At 43.7% G+C, this 20,429-nt stretch overlaps 1 protein-coding gene across 1 annotated transcript; it reads left to right on the top strand.

The window, feature by feature from the left end:
* The first annotated feature begins 11,335 nt into the window (after positions 1-11,335).
* Positions 11,336-19,925, top strand: LOC123409890 (U3 small nucleolar RNA-associated protein 21 homolog). Its single transcript, XM_045102764.1, has 19 exons — positions 11,336-11,628; positions 12,001-12,028; positions 12,119-12,219; positions 13,364-13,567; positions 13,655-13,898; positions 14,444-14,619; positions 14,993-15,075; positions 15,155-15,227; positions 15,470-15,535; positions 15,619-15,661; positions 15,921-16,060; positions 16,194-16,406; positions 16,488-16,572; positions 16,653-16,947; positions 17,985-18,243; positions 18,643-18,856; positions 18,994-19,211; positions 19,287-19,442; positions 19,638-19,925. Exons 1-18 carry the CDS (start codon positions 11,500-11,502, stop codon positions 19,434-19,436), a joined length of 2,721 nt encoding a protein of 906 aa, XP_044958699.1. The 5' UTR covers positions 11,336-11,499; the 3' UTR covers positions 19,437-19,442; positions 19,638-19,925.
* The last annotated feature ends 504 nt before the right edge of the window (positions 19,926-20,429 follow it).

The raw sequence follows: 20,429 nt of genomic DNA, 5'->3' as shown, positions 1-20,429 counted from the left end.
GACTAAACTTCCCACCACCACTTTGTCATGCCACCACCTACATGGGCCCTTGGAGATTTTCTGAAATTCTCTTATGGGCCTAAGGCCCACTACTAATTTCAACAATCCCCCACCATATCTCAAGGGCACATCGTGTTCCCTCGTTCCAATCACTGTTTTAATATACCAGCATTTCAGTAAAAACCTGTTAAGGTTGAGCTTCACCTAGAGCAAGCAGCTACACTCCTTTACAACTGAACAATGGACTATGCCTTGAATTGTCAGTTTGGCGTAAAGAAGCTTCACCACAAGTCTTACTGGTACTAGGTTGCCGAAAGTGACCCCTCGGGTGGAGCATATTAGTCACACTCCTGGCCTATTCATGAGTTTACTAGAGATCACCCAAATCTCATAGACTGTGACCAGCAGTCAAGCTCATATAGGTGTGTTTCTCCAAAGATCGCTCTGTAGGACAGCATCTTGCTTACACATAAGCTTTAGAACACATTAAGAGAGTAGTCATCCTGCCATACAGTATCCGAGAGCATTGCATCTCCAATGGAGTGGGTTAGTAAAGTTACTCTCCTCAGTTTACCACTGGCTTGTTTTCTCAGGTCCTACTTCACGGGATCTCCGATCATATAGGTTGGGTTACTGCCATGGCAACTCATGTGGGTCTCATACCCATCTCCCTCGATGCACTATCTATCACAAACGTGATAACCCTTTAGTAAAGGGATCTGCCAGATTCTTAGCCGTTTGGATGTAATCCAGCGCTATCACTCCGGAGTTTCTCAAACGTGTGACAGACTTCAATCTCATTCTTATATGTTTGTTGGACTTCATATTGTCCTTTGAACTCTTCACTTTGACAATAACCGTCTAATTATCGCAGTTCATAAGGATAGCCGGAACCGACTTCTCAACCACAGGTAAGTCCATCAAAAGATCTCGAAGAAATTTTGCTTCGACACCAGATGTGTCTAATGTTGTTAATTCTGCTTCCATTGTCGATCTCGTTAAGATCGTTTGCTTGCAAGACTTCCAGGAAACAACACCACCCCCAAGAGTAAACATATACCCAGTAGTGGCCTTCATCTCATCAGCATCAGAGATCCAATTCGCATCACTATACCCTTCAAGTACCGATGGGTATCCGTATAGTGAAGTCCGTGGTTGACAATACCTTTCAGGTAGCGCATAATTCTTTCAACAGCACGCCAATGAACATCGCCCGGGTTTGCAACAAACCGGCTAAGTTTGCTCACAGCAAACGCGATGTCAGGCCTCGTTGCGCTAGCTAGGTACATAAGCGAACCGATAATTTGAGAGAATCTCAATTGATCTATAGCTGTGCCTTTAAACTTTCGAATAAGCACACTAGGATCATATGGTGTTTGAGAAATTTTGAAGTCCGAATATCCAAAGCGACTCAAAATCTTCTCAACATAGTGGGATTGCAGAAGTGTAATCCCACCCTCATCATCTCTCAAAAGCTTGATGTTCAAGATAACATCAGCCACCCCAAGGTCCTTCATCTCAAAGTTTTGAGACAGAAAAGACTTAACCTCCTCAATTACTTCGAGGTTGGTTCCAAATATCAGTATGTCATCAACATACAAGCACAATATAACTCCTTCGCCCCCACCATGGCGATAGTATACACATTTGTCAGCTTCATTAACAACGAAGCCAACAGATGTCAGAGTTGTATTAAACTTCTCATGCCATTGCTTAGGTGCTTGTCTCAGACCATATAAAGATTTCAGCAACTTACACACCTTTCCTTCCTGACCTTCTATCACAAAGCCATCTGGCTGTTGCATATAGATTTCCTCATTTAGCTCTCCATTCAGGAAAGCCGTCTTAACGTCCATTTGATGAACGAGAAGACCATGAGAGGCCGCCAATGAGAGTAGTACTCGAATGGTGGTCAGTCTAGCCACATGTGAGTAAGTATCAAAGAAATCTTCTTCTTCTTTCTGGGCATAGCCCTTGGCCACAAGCCTAGCCTTGTACTTTTCAATTGTACCATCGGGCCTAAGCTTCTTTTTGAACACCCACTTGCATCCCAATGGTTTGCAAGCATAGGGACGATCAGTGATTTCCCATGTCCCGTTAGCCATGATGGAATCCATCTCGCTACGGACCGCGGCTTTCCAGTAATCAGCATCTGGAGAAGCATACGCTTCTGAAATAGAAGTGGGATTATCATCCACGAGGTATACGAAGAAATCATCACCAAAGGTCTTTGAAGTCCTTTGTCTCTTGCCCCTACCAAGGGTTTCCTCGTCATCCTCCTCGGGATTATCATCATGTGTTTGTTCATAATATTCCATAGGAATTGCAGGCTCAGGAGTTATCTCAGATTCCTGTCTAGAAGTGCTTTGCATATCTCTCATGGGAAATATATCCTCAAAGAATGTAGCATCCCTCGACTCCATTATTGTACCGACCTTCACGTCAGGTACCTCAGATTTCACTACTAGAAATCTATAGCCTACACTATTCTTAGCGTATCTCAAATTAACGCAGTCCACAGTCTTTGGTCCAAGCTTATGCTTCTTGGGGATCGGTACATTGACTTTCGCCAAGCAGCCCCAAGTACGTAAGTACGAGAGCGTCGTCCTTCTCTTCGACCACTCCTCATAGGGAGTGACCTCATTATCTTTTGTAGGAACTTTATCCAGGACATGACACGCGGTCAATATAGCCTCCCCCCACCATGCCTTGGATAAACCCGATGTATCTAACATGGCGCTAACCAAATCAGTTAGAGAACGGTTTTTCCGCTCGGAAACCCCGTTTGACTGGGGTGAATAGGGAGGCGTCCTCTCATGAATAATGTCGTGTTCCGCACAAAATGAATCAAATTCGTTTGAGAAGTACTCTCCACCACGATCAGACCGGACTCGTTTAATTTTCTTTTCAAGTTGATTCTCAACTTCTGCCTTATAGATTTTAAAGTAGTGTAGAGCCTCATCTTTAGTATTTAACAGATACACATAGCAAAATCTAGTGGAATCATCTATCAATGTCATGAAGTATTTCTTTCCACCTTTAGTCAACACACCATTCATCTCACAAAGATCAGAATGTATGAGTTCTAATGGTGCCAAATGTCTCTCCTCTGCAGCCTTGTGAGGCTTGCGAGGTTGCTTTGCTTGCACACACGAATGGCACTTAGAACCTTTGGCTAAAGTGTACGTCGGGATTAAATTCAGTTTTGCTAGTCGCGACATAACACCGAAACTTACGTGACAAAGACGTGAATGCCAAACTTCAGATTCATTAACACTCGAATGAATATTGTTCACACCTTTATTACAAAAATCTGCAAGAGAAAGGCGGAACAGACCTCCGCATTCATAAACCTTTCCAACGAAAAGTCCATATTTCGTAACAACTACTTTATTAGACTCGAATACCAACTTAAACCCTTCTCTACACAAAAGGGATGCACTAACGAGATTCTTCTTGATGGCGGGGACATGCTGCACGTTCTTCAGCTACACAATCCTTCCCGAAGTAAACTTCAGATCGACCGTGCCAACACCAAGAACAGAAGCACTCACGCCATTCCCCATCAATACGGACCCGCGACCGGTGGCCTGATAAGAAGAAAACAATGATATCTCAGCACACACATGAATATTTGCACCCGTGTCCACCCACCAATCGGTGGACTGACAAACTGAAAATACAGTAAGTAAATTACCGTACCCAGATGCACCACTTTCATTGTTGCCCACAATCATATTGGCAGACTTGGAGTCCTGCGCCGGCTTCTTGTACTTGTTTGGGCATTTGTTCGCCCAATGTTCCTCTGAACCACAAGTATAGCAGCCATCTCCCTTCTTATTCTTCTTGAAGGTCTTCTTTCCCTTCTTCTTGAAGTCGGCATTCTGTTGGACATAATTCTTTCCCTTGGGCTTGTGGGAATTGAAGTTCCTCTGATGTACCATATTGGCAGCAGAAGAGCTTTCCACCGCTTTTCCATTTGAGTCCTTTGCTCTCGAGTTCTGCTCAACACTCAGATGGCCGATGATGTCCTCTACTAAGAACTCACGCCTCTGATGTTTCAGAGTAGTAGCAAAGTTCCTTCAGGAATTAGGGAGCTTAGCAATTATACAACCCGCGACAAACTTGCCCGGCAAATTGCACTTAAGAACCTCAAGTTCTTTAGCTATGCATATTATCTTGTAATCGTGGAACTCCTCCATAACATACATCTCACTCCCAGCATCGGTGGCCCCGAATTTAGATTCGAGCGCCTCCCACAGGTCTTTGGTAACATGCATATGTAAGTATGCGTCAACCAGCTTATCTTCGATCACGCTTGTGACTGCTCCAAGGAATAGGACGGTGGCCTCCGCGAACATCTTCTCCTGTTCAAGAGAGATCGTTCCCGTTGGAGTGACACCGGCTACCCAGAACACGTTCATCACCGTGAGCCATAAGCTGGTTCTCGTTTGCCAACGCTTGAAATAAGTACCGGTAAACTTGTCCGGTTTCAGTGCAGCAGCAAAACCATTACTCGAAAAATTCCTACACGCATTAGGTTTTTGGATTGTTGAGTAAATAGGCAATTTTCCGAGTGTATTAATCCACGAGATAATAACTAGCATGGCATTGACTAGACTAATGATGTACTGATCTTGAACTAACCTAGCACATACTACGCATATAGTTGATACATCTATGAATGCAAGTAGTACTCCCAGGATAAATACGAACATGAGGATAAACGAGTCATACCCTCCAATAGGCCAGTTGGCCGTAGCAGCAGCAGCATCCTCTACCCTTTTCTTCTCAGCTTCAAGGGCGAGACGATCGGCCTCGGATGGTGATGACATGGCGATGACGAGGACGACGCGGATGTAGACGAAGCAGACGGACGGAGGCGAGCAGTCGCGTGATCGCTCCCCAAAAACCTAATCGCCCCTCTCCCGTACAGGAACCGGAGAGGCGGAGTTTCGGAGGCCTGCTCTCCCGTCGACCGTGTACACGGTAAACGGGACGGAGTCGCCGGCGACAGCAGCAGCAAAGGGAACGAACGCGTGAGGCAGATGTGATCTGATTCTTGTGACGGCTAGGGTAGGCGTTAGCCTGCTTATAAAGGCGGCTGGGCGGAGAGACGTGGGCCAAACCCACGTCCGAGTCGGTAACAGCCCACGATCCGACGTCTCGGATCGTGCCGTGTCCGTTACGTATTCTCTGTTCCTGACCGACAAAAATAAACGCGTAGGTATGAGCTCGGCTCGGCTCATACCCGCAACCCGCGTCGTGACGAGGCATGGCGGGCGGGCACCTTCTCTTCTCACTCTCCAATATCATGTGGAAGAGAGACCCTTATAAAGGGGTCCAACTTCTCCTCCACTAGCGTGGTGGGACTAAACTTCCCACCACCACGTTGTCATGCCACCACCTACATGGGCCCTTGAAGATTTTCTGAAATTCTCTTATGGGCCTAAGGCCCACTACTAATTTCAACACTGTGCCCGCCTCTGTTGCCCCGTACGCCGACGTCGCCTCACCGCGCCTCGGTCGGACCCCGGCCCGTGCATGGGCGGCGGTTGCTGCTGCTGGCCATGGCCAAGGCCATGGGCGAGCAGCCATGTGGGCGCGTGTGTAGGTGTGGTGTGTGTGATGTGTGTGTGTGGATGGTGTGCCACTACCAGGTGGGTCGGCCCTGTTCAATTAGTTGAGGATTAAATTAGTGATTAATTAGTCTAATAGCCACTGACAGTAGGCCTCTCTAGCTAAATAAAATTGATTAGAATTTCAATTAAAGAATCTTTCCTTGACATGTGGGTCCCCTGGACCCAGTTGACCAGTGCACTGCTGACTGGGCTGCCTGAGTCAATGACATGCGGGCCCATTTGACCATGTTGACTAGACAACTTTGACTGGCTAACTGCTAACTGTATGTGCTGAATGGACCCCCTTGGCCCCACTAGTCAGCCTTTACTGCACCTGTGTGTGCACTACATCGCGTGCACCTAACATTTTAACCGTTTAATTTTCAAATTAATATTATTTCAGATAATTCAAAAAATCATTAAAACTTTGAATAATCATATAAAATAAACCGTAACTCGGATGAAAATAATTTATACATGAAAAATAATGGGAAAATATAACGAATTCGATTATGCCATCCACATATCTGTGAAACCCCTCTAACATAATGAACATGGACAATTTGCATTAGGATCATATGATCGGATAATAAGTGGAGCTGGGAAAATATTACTAAATATTTCCCCCCTCTTTTAAAATGCTTGGGGATGCATTAGTGCATGTCACCCACGCATCATGCTTTGCCATTGCATTTATGTTGCATTTGATTGCTCCGTTATTTATTTGTCCCCCGTCCGTTACTTCTTTTATGGTAGACCCCGAGACCGATGTTGATCTGGTGATCGACTACTTCACTGTCGAGGATCGATCTGTCTACAGAGCAACCATGCAAGCAAAAAAACCATTTATCATTCTTATATCGGTCATTCCTTCTCTCTCATGCTTGCATTAGATTTTGCTACTGTTGTTGATAGCTCATATTCTGATGCATAGCATGTTTATGATAAATCGTTGTACTTAGAATCGGCTTAGTATAGGTTGGTTAGTGATCCACCAGCGACCCCCACTTTGTCCCTCTTGCCATCGCTTCATCATTGATGACTCGATCAACCTGATCAACGTCCTGAGCCGACACATAACATCACACCCCTTAGTTGTACGACTCTGATGAGTTAATATTGACTGTCGAGGGTGATGGAAGATCCAATCCAGGCGATCAACGAGACAAGACTGGCGCATCATCACACACCCCCTTGGGTGTACAATGCTACAGAACTACTATCGACTATCGAGGGTGATACCTTCTAGTTCACCCTCATGGTTACATCAAATGGAAACCCATTGAGGGTGATTCTTCGGAATTCTCCCCTTGATGACAAGGACACATTGTTACATTTACCTGTTGCCCCTTCACCCCAAAATGGCTCAACTAATCGGGGGAGTTCAGGGAGATATCAACCACCTAAAAGTCCTATATAACATGAAACAATGGGAAGCAGGGGCGGAGCTGCATGGAGCTACCCTGTTGCACGGGCAACAGGGTCAAGTAGTTTTTTTACACATAGTTTAGCACTTGGATCAAGTATGTGTATAAGTGCATCAAGCTAAACTAGCAACGGTGCAACATGGTAGATACAGATGCAGCTCCGTCCCTGATGGGAAGCAAACCAAAATGATAACAACTATTGTGATAGCCTGGCTTATTAGGGATGATAGACTGCTCATATCAATAAGGAATTCCTTCTTTTCCGGGAGCCCATTCGAACAGAACTCCCAGGTTAAGCGTGCTTGGCTTGAAGTAGTTCTAGGATGGGTGACCGACCGGGAAGTTGATCCCGGGTGCGCATGAGTGAGGATAAAGTGCGCAGAAAAGACTAGTATTGATATGTGGGGCCAGTCTAGATCCCGCTAGGAGTAACGACCGCCGGCGAGTGTGTCCGGGGCGTTATCAGAGCCGACCCTCGCGGTTACACGGATGTTTGCGGACAGGTGTGCAGTCATGTTGTTCATGACGTTTGTGACCCGTCGTGGCACACGACATGGTACATGTACTGGACTGGATGCACAGACGTTTGTACCAAGAGGGAACGCTCCTCTGAGTGGTGGTGTATGTGATAGCCTGGCTTATTAGGGAACCCATTCGAACAGAACTCCCAGGTTAAGCGTGCTTGGCTTGGAGAAGTTCTAGGATGGGTGACCGACCGGGAAGTACCCTCGGCAATATCATTCTTCGGTGAGGCACTCCAGATACTAGTGCCCCACAAACAACAACAGGCAAAAAAAACTCAGGAGCTTATCAACGTGCACTTGATAGTATTTCTTCTTCCCACTCTTGGTGAGTAACCCACAAATCTATTCAACTTCTTATGGATATAAAGAATCACCCTTAGTCAGACAAACTCGTCAAAATATGCTAAGAGTTGAATTTAAACCTACAAAAGTTGCCAATGATTCAATACACACCAATGACTAAGTTGGGTTCACGAAGTTATCTGCTACCTTTAAGATCCTAGCCCAAAGGACGATCTCAATTATCAAGCAGCACTAACCTCATATTACTAAATCCATTACTCATTCATGAGTGCACCTTAATCATGGAACAAGAATAGTCCCATTGTGAGTGTGCTCCAATCACATGGACATCCGAACTTCGATGTGAAGAGATCATCATCTATATTTCAAGTGGACCTCTATCGCACAATTCCAAATTGATCTAATGTTGGTCTATAGTCGGGCTACATCCCTTGGTGGTGTGCACCTTGGCAATAGTCACCCCTTCGCCTCCTCATCTTGATCTACAACTTCCTCTTCTCATACAAAGTCATCTTCTCCACTTCGTGTAAATCTGTTATGACAAGCAGGTCCTCCACCCGCCCTCGCTAAGATCAAGCATTGCTTAGTTCTCCTTGTCTCCCCATGCAAAATTCCCTTTGTGATCCCAACTTCCCGACGATCTCACACCGTAGGCAGGTGACCAAGACAACCTCGAGTGTATAGCCCGAGTAGTATTAATTTGTGCAGCCACGTTGGCAGGCTTTCAGTAGATACTACCAAGGAAATCCAAAACCCTAGGTTTTACGCTACAGGGATGGGTACCACTATTTTTAAATAGTTGATCCCCACTAAGAGCAAGTACAGTAAGGTACAATCAGCAGGCTGTAACGATTAAAATACTATATTTCTGTTGAGTTGGATGAGAGAGAAGAGGAGAGAGAAGGGAAGCGGGCTCTTCGTGAAGAGCCAACTCTAGCACGTGCTCCTAGACGCTTTGTGAGAAGGAAACGTGGACTATATATGATAAAAGTAGTACTCTTTTATAGCTAACTATTGTATAAGCTAGCTATAAAGTAGACTATAAGACTGCTTATAGCCAGCAGTTGGCTATACTATTAACCATGCTCTAAGTCTAATTCTCTCAACATGGGGGCTTCCACCTCACCAAATGTGCCATGTCACCATCCACTAACACTATTTTACAACCCCATGCAAACGACATGCATACTCTTTGTTTACACATAGCGCAAGTACGAAACATATATACATTACAAAAGTATCTCTTGATTTGGATCATTTCCTTCAAACACAATACATCTGAAATTAACATTCAAATTCCCGCCGCAACGTGTGGAGAAATCACCTACTTGCTATGGTTTCCACGAACGAAGCACATCTTGGACTCCCGCAAAAAGAAAAGCACATCTTGGAAAAAAACAAAATCATCTTTTGTGAGAGAGCGTGCGTGTTAGCAGAATAGTAAAAAAAAGTATAAATAACCTTTTTTTAGGGGACTAGCAAAAGGGCCCGTGCGTTGTAACGGAAGAATAAAATACCACACACTTTTAATCTTTTTATAATCATTTTGATTTATTAAAATAATAAGCTAACTAACTAATGTAGTCAGTCATATCCCATTTTGTTGAGAAATCAACCCGTCCATTGTTAATTCCACCATGATGAGAAATTGAGCGGGACAAGCAAAACAAAACAAAGAGGCTACGTGAATTGATCAATGGACTCCTATCTTATTTCACTCATGGAGTAGAGAATGTGGGATCAAATGACATTGGAAGGTGGTGTTTCATTCTCTCTCTCTACGACAATGCAATCTTACATTCAATACATTCATTCATCGGCAAACAAATTCCCACAAAATAAAATTTCTTGCCGGTGCTTGACACACGGTTGGAGGCATGGGGAGGGCATCTCACCAGATGATGAGTTCCTGCCGGAGGAGGAGATACGATGAGGGGAGCAAGGGTTAGGCGCCTCTATCTAGCCATGAGGAGTCGCCGTTGCCGCGCCATAACCCCGGAGTTCCCCGTGTGAGCCATGGAGGCCCGCCTCCACCTGCAAGTACTTCGCTCCGACGCGCCTTATTCGCGCGCCGCCGCCGTTCTGCATCGAGCAGACGCATCATCCCATGTCGATGTAGCTGTCGCGTTGATTTGATCCAGAAGTTGTCCTCGAGCGTCGAAACGGGGGCAGCAAGCGGGCAGAGGTACGACCGCGGAGGCGGGTGGGTTGAGATCGACAACAGTGGTGGTTGAGGTCGGCAGCGGCAGCGAGTGGTGTGGCAGCGGCCTGGGCACATGCCAGGGTGGACCAGGGTCGACGCGATGCACTCGAGCGCCGTAACGGGGGCAGTGAGCGGGGAGAGGTACAGCTACGGAGGCGGGTGGGTTGAGATCGGCAGCGGTGGCGGTTGAGGTCGGCCGCGGCGGCGAGTGGTGTGGCGGCGGCCTGGGCACAGGCCAGGGTGGCCCAGGGTCGATGGGAGGAGGCGATGCGTACGTGTATAATTTTTGCAGCGAATCGTTTTTTCCTTTTGCGTTGCAGATAAATGATGAAGCGTGGGTTGACTAACAAAAAATACATGGCTTTTTAATAAAAATGTCGTGATGGGTTTTCCGACGGAAGCAATAGCCGCTTTATTTGTTATATAGCAAAAGGGCCCGTGCGTTACAACGGGAGAAAAAAATACCACACACTTTTATTCTATTTATAATCATTTTAATTTATTAAAATAATAAGCTAACTAACTAATGTAGTCAGTCCTATCCTATTTTGTTGAGAAATCAACCCGTCCATTGTTAATTCCACCATGATGAGAAATTGAGCGGGACAAGCAAAGCAAAACAAAGAGGCTACGTGAATTGATCAATGGACTATTATCTTATTTCACTCATGAGGTAGAAAATGTGGGATCAGATGACAAACCGAAGGGCACATGCCAGGGTGGACCAGGGTCGACGCGATGCGCTTGAGCGCCGCAACGGGGGGGGGGGCAGTGAGCGGGGAGAGGTACGTCCGCGGAGGCGGGTGGGTTGAGATTGGCAGCGGTGGCGGTTGAGGTCGGCCGCGGCGGCGAGTGGTGTGGCGGCGGCCTGGGCACATGCCAGGGTGGCCCAGGATCGACGGAAGGAGGCGATGCGTACGGGTATAATTTTTGCAGCGAATTGTTTTTTTTCCTTTTGCGTTGCAGATAAATGATGGAGCGTGGGTTGGATAACAAAAATTATAGGTTTTTTTTTTAATAAAAATTCCGTGGTGGGTTTTCCGACGAAAGCAATAGCCGCTTTATTATTGGTATAGAAAAGGAAAGAACTTGTTTTTTCAGGGAAAGAAGAGAATGATTTTTTTTATACAAGAAAAGGGAAGAACTTGTAATAATTGGAATACTGGGCAGTCTGGTCTGGCCCAAAACAGAACGCCCCGATGGACCGGACCTGGGAAGAGAAGCTGGACCTAACTAACCCACCCACCCACACGGCCCAAACAAAACCACCCAAGCTGACTGACCTACCGCGGCCTCACCCTTTGCCCCCCCTTCCTCCTCGCGCCGCCGCCCCAAACCCCCTCTAAAACCCTCGCCGCCGGCGCACCCTTCAGAGTCCAGACCAGAGAAGCCCTCGACGTCCGCCGCGGCCGGGGGGAGGGATGGGGATCTTCGAGCCGTTCCGCGCGATCGGGTACATCACCACGGGCGGCGTGCCCTTCTCCCTGCAGCGCCTCGGCACCGAGACCTTCGTCACCGTCAGCGTCGGCAAGGCCTTCCACGTCTACAACGTAAGCGTCTTTTCCCGCCCGCCCGTCCGTCCATCGCCGCCGCAAGCTGGAGTTGCTTATTGTCGTAGCCAGGGAGCTCGGAGGGGCCCGCTGCTCGTTCCCCCGTCAGTATTTAGGGTTGGTACACCACTAGAGGCAGCGATGTGTTGGCTTCTCTCTGGAGCTCATGCGGAGCTCAGCGCTGAATTCCTGCTGGCTGCTCGCCACACCAGGCTTAATGCGACTGGTCGAGCTTGTGTTCGCATTAACCTAGCACTGCATTACTGTACCTGTCTTCTCTTGCTTTCATCGGCTGTACATGTAGCTCCGATGCAGCCGACTTCCATTTTGCTGATATAGCTAATCACACTGTTTTCTGTCCTTGTTGTGCAGTGTGCCAAGCTCACGTTGGTCCTTGCCGGTGAGCCTGCTGCTTCGTATGCTCGGTTTCTTAAGTTCAGTGTTTTTTTTTAAACCGCTCATGGTGTGTGAACTTTCTTTGCGATTGAAGGACCTCAACTGCCCAAGAAGATCCGCGCCCTTGCGTCCTTCAAGGAATACACATTTGCTGCGTACGGAAGCGATATCGCGGTTTTCAAACGGACTGATCTGGTAAGGGAATTGCTGTGTTTAGTATAGCTGATGAATTAGTGTATCAACCCTAAGTGTGTGGTGCCTGGTGAATGAAATGATTATTGGCTACTTATTCCAAACTTGTAAAATCGAGTTCCTGACCAGAAAATGCCGTCATCTCGGATGTACTTGTAGATCTTTTGTGAAATCGGATGTTGATTGTGGAATTATAGGTGCGCTTGTAATGTTCTGCGAAACAACTTGTTTGATGATGCGGTTATACAAAAAAAGATAAAATGTCGGCACTTTCAGTTTCTATATTAGCTCCTCTTCCTTGTTTCTACAGCACACAAGTAGACATGTTTTTGCAAGTGGACACATCATTCTACAATCTACATATAGTATAACCATTTCGTACTTCTGCAAATTTGCAAATTCTTGTTTGGAAAAGAAACCGTTGGAGCAAATGCACCCAGGACCAAAGTATCTGCTCTTGATCCAGACCCCACTATATCATGTCCATCAATTATTATCCTCGTTAAAAAAGCGCTATTAGGCGCTCGCTTAAGCGCTGGGCGTTGGCCTAGCGCCTAGCTTTGGCCCAAGGCGCTAAAAAAAACCCGGCTGGCGAGGTCCTCCAGCAAAAAATCAGTCTCTCCGGCGAGGAATCATGTTTCTCAGGCGAGAAATCAATTTCCCCGACGAGGATTCTACCTCCCCTGCGAGGATTCATCCTAGCCGACGAGGGATTCAGCTACTCCGACGACAAATTGACTGATTCCGGCGAGGGATAAGGCTTCTCCGGTGAGGGATCGAGCTTCTCTGGCAAGGGACAGAGGAAGAGGGAGAGAAGCAGCCTCGTGTAGCAAGGGAGAGAGGACGAGGGGAAGAGGCGGCGTGAGGAGGAAACCTAAATTTCCTGTCGACTGCACCACATACAAGAGCTTTAGTAGGAAGATATGAAGATGGGCCTGTGGTTTAATGGGCTAGGCCGGCTCATCTAGCTTATTTCTTCATCCTACAGTACTAACGCCTAATTGCGCCCAATTTCGCCTAATCAGGCCTAAGCTAGAAAAGCGCAAGTAGGTGGTCGAACACATAATTAAGGCCTAGCGCTTTTTTCAATTTTGATTATTATTGAAGTTTTGAGGCTTTGTTTTTACGTTTTCTCTTCAAAAATCAGGTGGTTACCTTTACTAAACATGAAGAGAAGGTCAACATGTTGTACCTGTTTGGAGAATACATTCTCAGTGCAGATATTAAAGGTAATATATTTATCTGGGCCTTCAGAGGAGCTAAACCAAGCAGTGAGCCTGTTGGAAACATATCACTTGGAGACAAGTTTACTCCAACCTGCATTGTGCATCCGGATACTTACCTAAATAAGGTGCCTGCAATTATTGATTTCTTTGGAGATAGTTTGCTTTCCGAATTTTGTGCGTGTTGACAAGTCTGATCATCATTGATACATCAGGTCATTATTGGTAGTGAAGAGGGACCCTTGCAGCTGTGGAATATCAGCACAAAGAAAAAAATTTATGATTTTAAGGGTTGGAATTCATCAGTACGTTGTTGTGTTTCTTCACCTGCTCTGGATATGGTTGCAGTCGGTTGCTCCGATGGATCAATTCATGTTCACAATATACGATATGATGAAGAGTTGATGTCTTTCAACCATGAAATCCGGGGTGCTGTAACTGCCCTGTCATTTCGAACAGGTGATTTTATCTGACATGATATACAGTATAACCTTTTATAATTCATATTTGCTCATCCTGTTACAGTAATGAAATTCACACACAAATCCTGGTTTATTCAAGTCCTCAACTTCGGTTTGTGATTATGATTATATCGTATTTATGATGCAAATTCGTTGATTCGGAGATCCAGTTCAGAAAATGTGGCTGACACATTCTTTTTGGCTTTATGAATTTTCTTTATATTTTTTTGGAGATTTGACTTCTCTATAAAACCTTTACTGACTTGCGTCCTAGTTCAAACTAAATAACGATGATATTTGGTATGCTTGAATTAAATTCTAGAGCCTGTGTAGTTTATTGTGGAAATACGTATACGGGGCTAAATTTTATGACCAGTCGGTGGATACTTTACTGCCACCAGGTTGTTTTTCATGGTTATATATAGCTTTGGCTCTCCCTGTTTGTAACAAGGAGGTGCATTGTTTTATTTTAATAATTTGCATTTTCACGCTTCTACATGTCAAGCTTAAGTGTTATTTTCTCAAATTTGCTTTGTCTGCCAGATGGGCAACCCCTTCTAGCATCTGGAGGTTCCTCGGGTGTTATTAGCATTTGGAATCTTGAGAAGAGAAGGCTGCACTCTGTGATTAGGGAGGCCCATGATGGTTCTATTGTATCACTTCATTTCTTTGCCAATGAACCTATTTTGATGAGCTCAGCAGCTGATAATTCAATAAAAGTAAGTGCTGTTTTCTTGTCTTCTTTTTTCACATTATTGCTAGTGAAACCTTTGTATCTTATTAGCTGTTGAGCTGTAACATATGAAGTTCAAAAGCTGCTGCATGTTGCCTGACCTAATGCTTAGCCTGTTACATAGAACACCATCCCCCTTTTTTCTATTTATACCACATTGCCTTATTTGGCGGGAGCATATAAGGTTCCTCCTACTGAATCGAGCTTTGTGGCAGGTTAATAAGTAACAAAATCAGCCAAGAAAAACAAAGTCAATACTGGTGTGAGATATATTTGCTTTGACAATCAGATTAAGTTAGCTGCAACACCTTAGTTTCAGTTTACATTTGAAACTTAGTAATCTAATATACTGTATCCAGATGTGGATATTTGATAATAATGAAGGAGATGCTCGTCTGTTACGATTTCGAAGTGGACATAGCGCTCCACCTCGGTGCATAAGGTAACAAATGAGCTCTAAGTTTGTTGTGCCTATACTTTTGTTTCAGTTCTGTTTTATTGAGTCAGCCTATTGTTGCTAGATTTTATGGCAACGGAAAATTCATCTTATCTGCTGGTCAAGACCGTGCCTTCCGTCTTTTCTCAGTTGTTCAGGTAATTTATAACCTTGGTAACAGTAATTTTTACAGCCGCACACTGGGGCACCTGTCGTCATTTCCTGCATTTTTTTGTCCTCTCAAAATGCTATTGTAGTAATCGTGTTCACTTCATGCCGCACACTCATCTTTACCCTGAATTCCTGCATGTTTGTCTTCTCAGGTTGTTTTTTCCGTTTCAAGCAAAATGAGTTTATGTTTGCTGTTTTTCAATCCTATTGAAGTAACACTTTTTGACAGGATCAACAAAGCAGAGAGCTTTCTCAGCGGCATGTGGCAAAAAGAGCAAAAAAGCTTAGAGTAAAGGTGAATTTTTATTACTATTCCTTTATCGCCTTCCGTTTCATCGTTTCCTTATTGGGATTTTGACATGTTCTTCTTCTCTACAGGCGGAAGAGATAAAGCTAAAACCAGTTATTGCATTTGATTGTGGTAATTCTTCGGTCCTGACAATACTATAGTTCATATCATGTTCTTCTGTTTTTCTATCTGTGTAATTTCCTAGAAGTTAGAAACCATGATAACCTTCAATCTGTACTATTTATATTTGGTGCAAAGGGCATACATGTTAACACATAATAAACCACTGTACCAGTATTCTGTGCACCTGTACTAGTGTTGAACAGAAACCACACTGTTATCTTTTTTAGATAAAATTGCTTATTCACCAATGGAATCAACTGTTGTTCAGCTGAGATACGTGCACGTGATTGGTGTAATGTTGTTACATGCCACATGGATACTTCAAAGGCATATGTATGGCGTCTTCAGAACTTTGTTATAGGTGAACATATTCTTACACCATCGTCAGAGACTGAGTCACCGATTAAGGTAATGCTTGTTTTTGTAATCTGAATATACTATAAGGGCTGGATCAGAACAAGCTTTCTTGGTACTACCAAGACAGCTGTTAAATGATAGAAGTATTTCCCTACTTTAAGAAATTACTTTTATTTTCTGGCAGGCTTGTACTATAAGTGCATGTGGTAATTTTACTATCTTGGGCACCGAAGGAGGTTGGATCGAAAAATTTAACCTTCAATCTGGGATTAGTCGTGGTAGTTACATTGATAGCTCGCTGTCATTGCAATGTGCACATGAAGGGGAAGTTGTTGGATTAGCGTGTGATGCTACAAATGGCTCTCTGATTAGTGCTGGATACCGTGGGGATATTAAGGTTAGATGATGGTGTTGCACTTCAGCTACAATTTATTTAAACCATGATTCCATTACTCAGCTATTGGCTTGTCTCCTGCAGGTGTGGGATTTTAAAAGTTGCAAGCTAAAATCCAAATTCAATGTTGGTAAATCTGTAACTAAGATTGCATATCACCGGGCAAATGGTAATATTCAACATTTTTTTGTTATTCCCTTGTAGTATGCCATGGATAATTAACAGTTTTTGTTGCTATTTATATGGCAGGTCTTCTTGCTACTGTAGCAGATGATATGGTGCTTGTATTGTTTGATACAGTATCTATGAAAATGGTCCGTAGATTTGAAGGACATACAGATCGTATCACTGATCTGTGTTTCAGTGAGGATGGGAAATGGCTCATTTCGTCTAGTATGGATGGGACGCTCAGAATATGGGATATCAGTTTAGCAAGACAGATAGATGCGATGCGCGTTGATGTATCTATAACATCCGTCTCTATGTCTCCTAATATGGATGTGCTGGCAACCACCCATGTTGATCAAAATGGCGTGTATCTTTGGTAGGCTTTCATTGTTTCTTGTGCTCACCCTGTGCATTTGCATACCTTTGATAGCTACTCCCCCGTCCCTAAATATTAGTCTTTTTAGAGATCCTACTACGGACTACATATGGATGTATATAGACATACTTTAGAGTGTAGATTCACTCATTTTGCTTCGTATGTACTCCCTCCGTTCCTAAATATTTGTCTTTTTAGAGATTTCACTACGGACTACATGCAGATGTATATATACATAATTTAGATTGTAAGTTTACTTATTTTGCTCCGTATGTAGTCCATAGTTGAATCTTTAAAAAGACAAATATTTAGGAATGGAGGGAGTAGTACCTAGTGGAATATCTAAAAAGACTTATATGTAGGAGCGGAGGGGAGTACATATTTAAGGAAAATATCATAAGATGAGTTTCCAAGCTGGTGTAATTTGCGCTAATCATGTCACATCTCATTTAGGCAAATTAATACCACTTCCAGTCCACATTGTACCAATGTACATAATGAACTAAAATTTCATACCGTCGCATGCAACCAACCAACCACCCGTATAATCTAAAGAAAGATGAGTTCATCACTGGACAACACTTTTTTTTATGGAAATGTTCATTTCTACTCCATTGATAAAACTATGCTAGAGCCAAGACTATGACAATATAAGTAGTTTTATAGTATATAAGTTATGAGTTACTGCTGACTGGTTGCCACATGGAACAGCTTCTGAAAAACGTAACTTTTGTGACATGTTCACTGTGGCCCTTATGTTGGTCATGCACGGAGGACAGTTTCTCAGAACACCTCATAAGTAAGGTCAACTTAAGGATACAGATTTACAGTTTTGCTTTCCATGAAATTGAATGTCCTTAAAAGCAGAGAGTTGAATGCAAGCAGAGGCAACTCAAGATTGATAGTGTTTTTACCTCCTGTTATGTTTCTACTTCATAACCTTCTGCCATTATGAATAACAAACATACGTAGTTTATTGGTGTTCTGCAGTTTATGATTTAGCTTATATATAAAGCTCATACTTCTCTTAATAACAGGGTTAATCAAGCTTTGTTCTCGCCCTCGACAAATGTTGACAGCTATGCAAGTGGTAAACATGTCCGGAATGTGCTTTTGCCAACTGTTTCATCAGCCGAAAGATCTGAGGAGGAAGAACCCATTAAAAAATCACAAGATTCAAATGAATCCAATATTAAACCTTTTGTCATAATGGATCATCAAATACCAAATATGATCACACTCTCACTACTCCCAAGGAGTCAATGGCAAAGCTTGACAAATCTTGACATTATAAAGGTAATGTACTTTTGTCTCTGTTTTAACCCTCAAAATTTCTGCTGCAAAGTAATGAATCCTGTTACCTCACATTAACTATGCTAGTCCCTCGAGTTAGAATTAGGTGGTGTATATAATAGAATGTGTGTAGAAGATCTATTCTAATATTGGCTGAGTATTTTGACGAACATTTAGACCATCCATACAAACATGAAACATGATAGCGAGTTTCTATTAAAAATTGGCTGGTAATATTGTAAATTTGTAAGTTTGAAAAATATAATACAATATGAAGTGATCGTCAAAGTTTTGCTTGGTGACTGTAAATGTTTTAAAGGACACTTTTTTGTGACTGAAAAGAGTACAAATTTAAGGAATATTTTTGTTTTGTGAGTCATCGTCACATTCCTGTGTCTTTAGGTTCGAAACAAACCGATCGAGCCACCTAAGAAGCCTGAGCAGGCGCCATTTTTCTTGCCCTCGGTTCCATCCCTTTCTGGGGAGATATTGTTTGAGCCTCCTTCCAGTAAAGAAACAGATGGCAGCACTACTGAGGACACAGGTCACAAAAAGATGGCTGATCTCTCCTCCCACTTCAGTCGGCTGTTACAATCCTCTGGAGAACTTGAGAGCTGTAAGTATTTATAACTATCTCTGGTCAAGCAAACTACCTAAATAAAAAACAGAGATTTTGGTTCATTGTCTGTTGATGAGACTGTAAGAAGTTCCATCTTCGTCATGGTAAGTGCTGACTTGGATTCTGTTTTGCAGATTCAGCGTTCACCGACTACCTAAAAGGACTATCTCCGTCATCTTTAGATATGGAACTGCGGATGCTACAGATAATAGATGACGATGATGTGGAAGAGTCGGAGGAACCAAGACCCGAGCTCCAGTCCATCTCATTGCTGCTGGACTACTTCATTCATGAGCTTTCCTGCAGGAACAACTTTGAGTTTGTTCAAGCTGTTCTGAAATTGTTTCTCAAGGTACGCACTAACATGTACGCCATCTTAACCCATCGAGTCGGTGCTTACAACATATTTCATCTTCCTTGGAAGCAGATACACGGTGAAACAATACGGCGTCACTCAGTGCTACAGGAGAAAGTGAGGAAACTTCTTGATGTCCAGAGCAAGGTTTGGCAGAAGATCGACAAAATGTTTCAGAGCGCACGATGCATGGTCACATTCCTCAGCAACTCGCAGTTTTAGTTGCAGGTAATTTGTGTACTAGTGTTTTACGATACTTAGTTGGAGCTGGAAAATATTTTGTACCTCAATGTGCCAACATTGTCGTCACCTAGATGAGCTTTACCGATACACTATATTGCTGTAGAAAATGATATTTTTCTCCCTGCAGCTTCTTCTGGATCTTATAAACAACTAAATATCCTATTTCCATGTCGTCCACAGGTCCAAATCTCTGAAATCAATGCATACTTGGAGTCCATGTGGCTGTTGTACCATTCTGCTGCACCCTACCGTTCGTCGTCATGGTGAAAGCTGCAAGGCATATATATGGGGTTAATAGCGATAACCACAGAGATTGTGCTGCTGATGATCATGCAACAGTTTTGCAGTTTTGTTCCTGTATTCTTTTGTAACATACTGATGTATCAGAATGGTCCTGCAAGAAACATTCGGGAATGTTAGAGATTTGGGCAAATATCCCTAGAATGCTTATTCAGCATTTTATTATAATGACTGCCCTCTGTGTTCATCTTTGGGGGTTTTGAATTCTAAAATCCCTTCAATTCATGTTCACAATAAAATTCTTCTCGAGCTTGATAATTCCTGAAAAGCAAGCGGATTTCAAGCCGAGGATTAAGGTAACATGTGGTTATTCTTATTTTTCGTCCCCCCAACTTATTAAGGTAAAAACTTTGCTTCCCGTCCAGTGCCCACTTGTAGAATGACTAATGGATGTTGGAAAATGATATGTAAAGCGATGAATCACGCACATAAATTCTCTCAGTTTTCTGTGTACAGTTCTTTCGATGAGAATATAGAAAAAAGCGATGAATGCTGCAAGAATAGCCCAGTGTCCACACTTTATGCTACCTGCCTTGAGTCGTCCTTGGTAGTTTGATTATGTTCCAGGACCGTCATCATCTTCTAGTTGTTCCTTTTTCTGCTTTAACTTTGAAACTGTTAAGCTGGAGGAACTGTTTTGTGTACTGTACCTGACTATTCAGGCTTCTTTCT

Source organism: Hordeum vulgare, chromosome 7H (genome assembly GCF_904849725.1).
Source record: "Hordeum vulgare subsp. vulgare chromosome 7H, MorexV3_pseudomolecules_assembly, whole genome shotgun sequence".
Taxonomy (NCBI): Eukaryota; Viridiplantae; Streptophyta; class Magnoliopsida; order Poales; family Poaceae; genus Hordeum; species Hordeum vulgare.
This window is presented reverse-complemented; position numbering and strand designations above follow the sequence as displayed.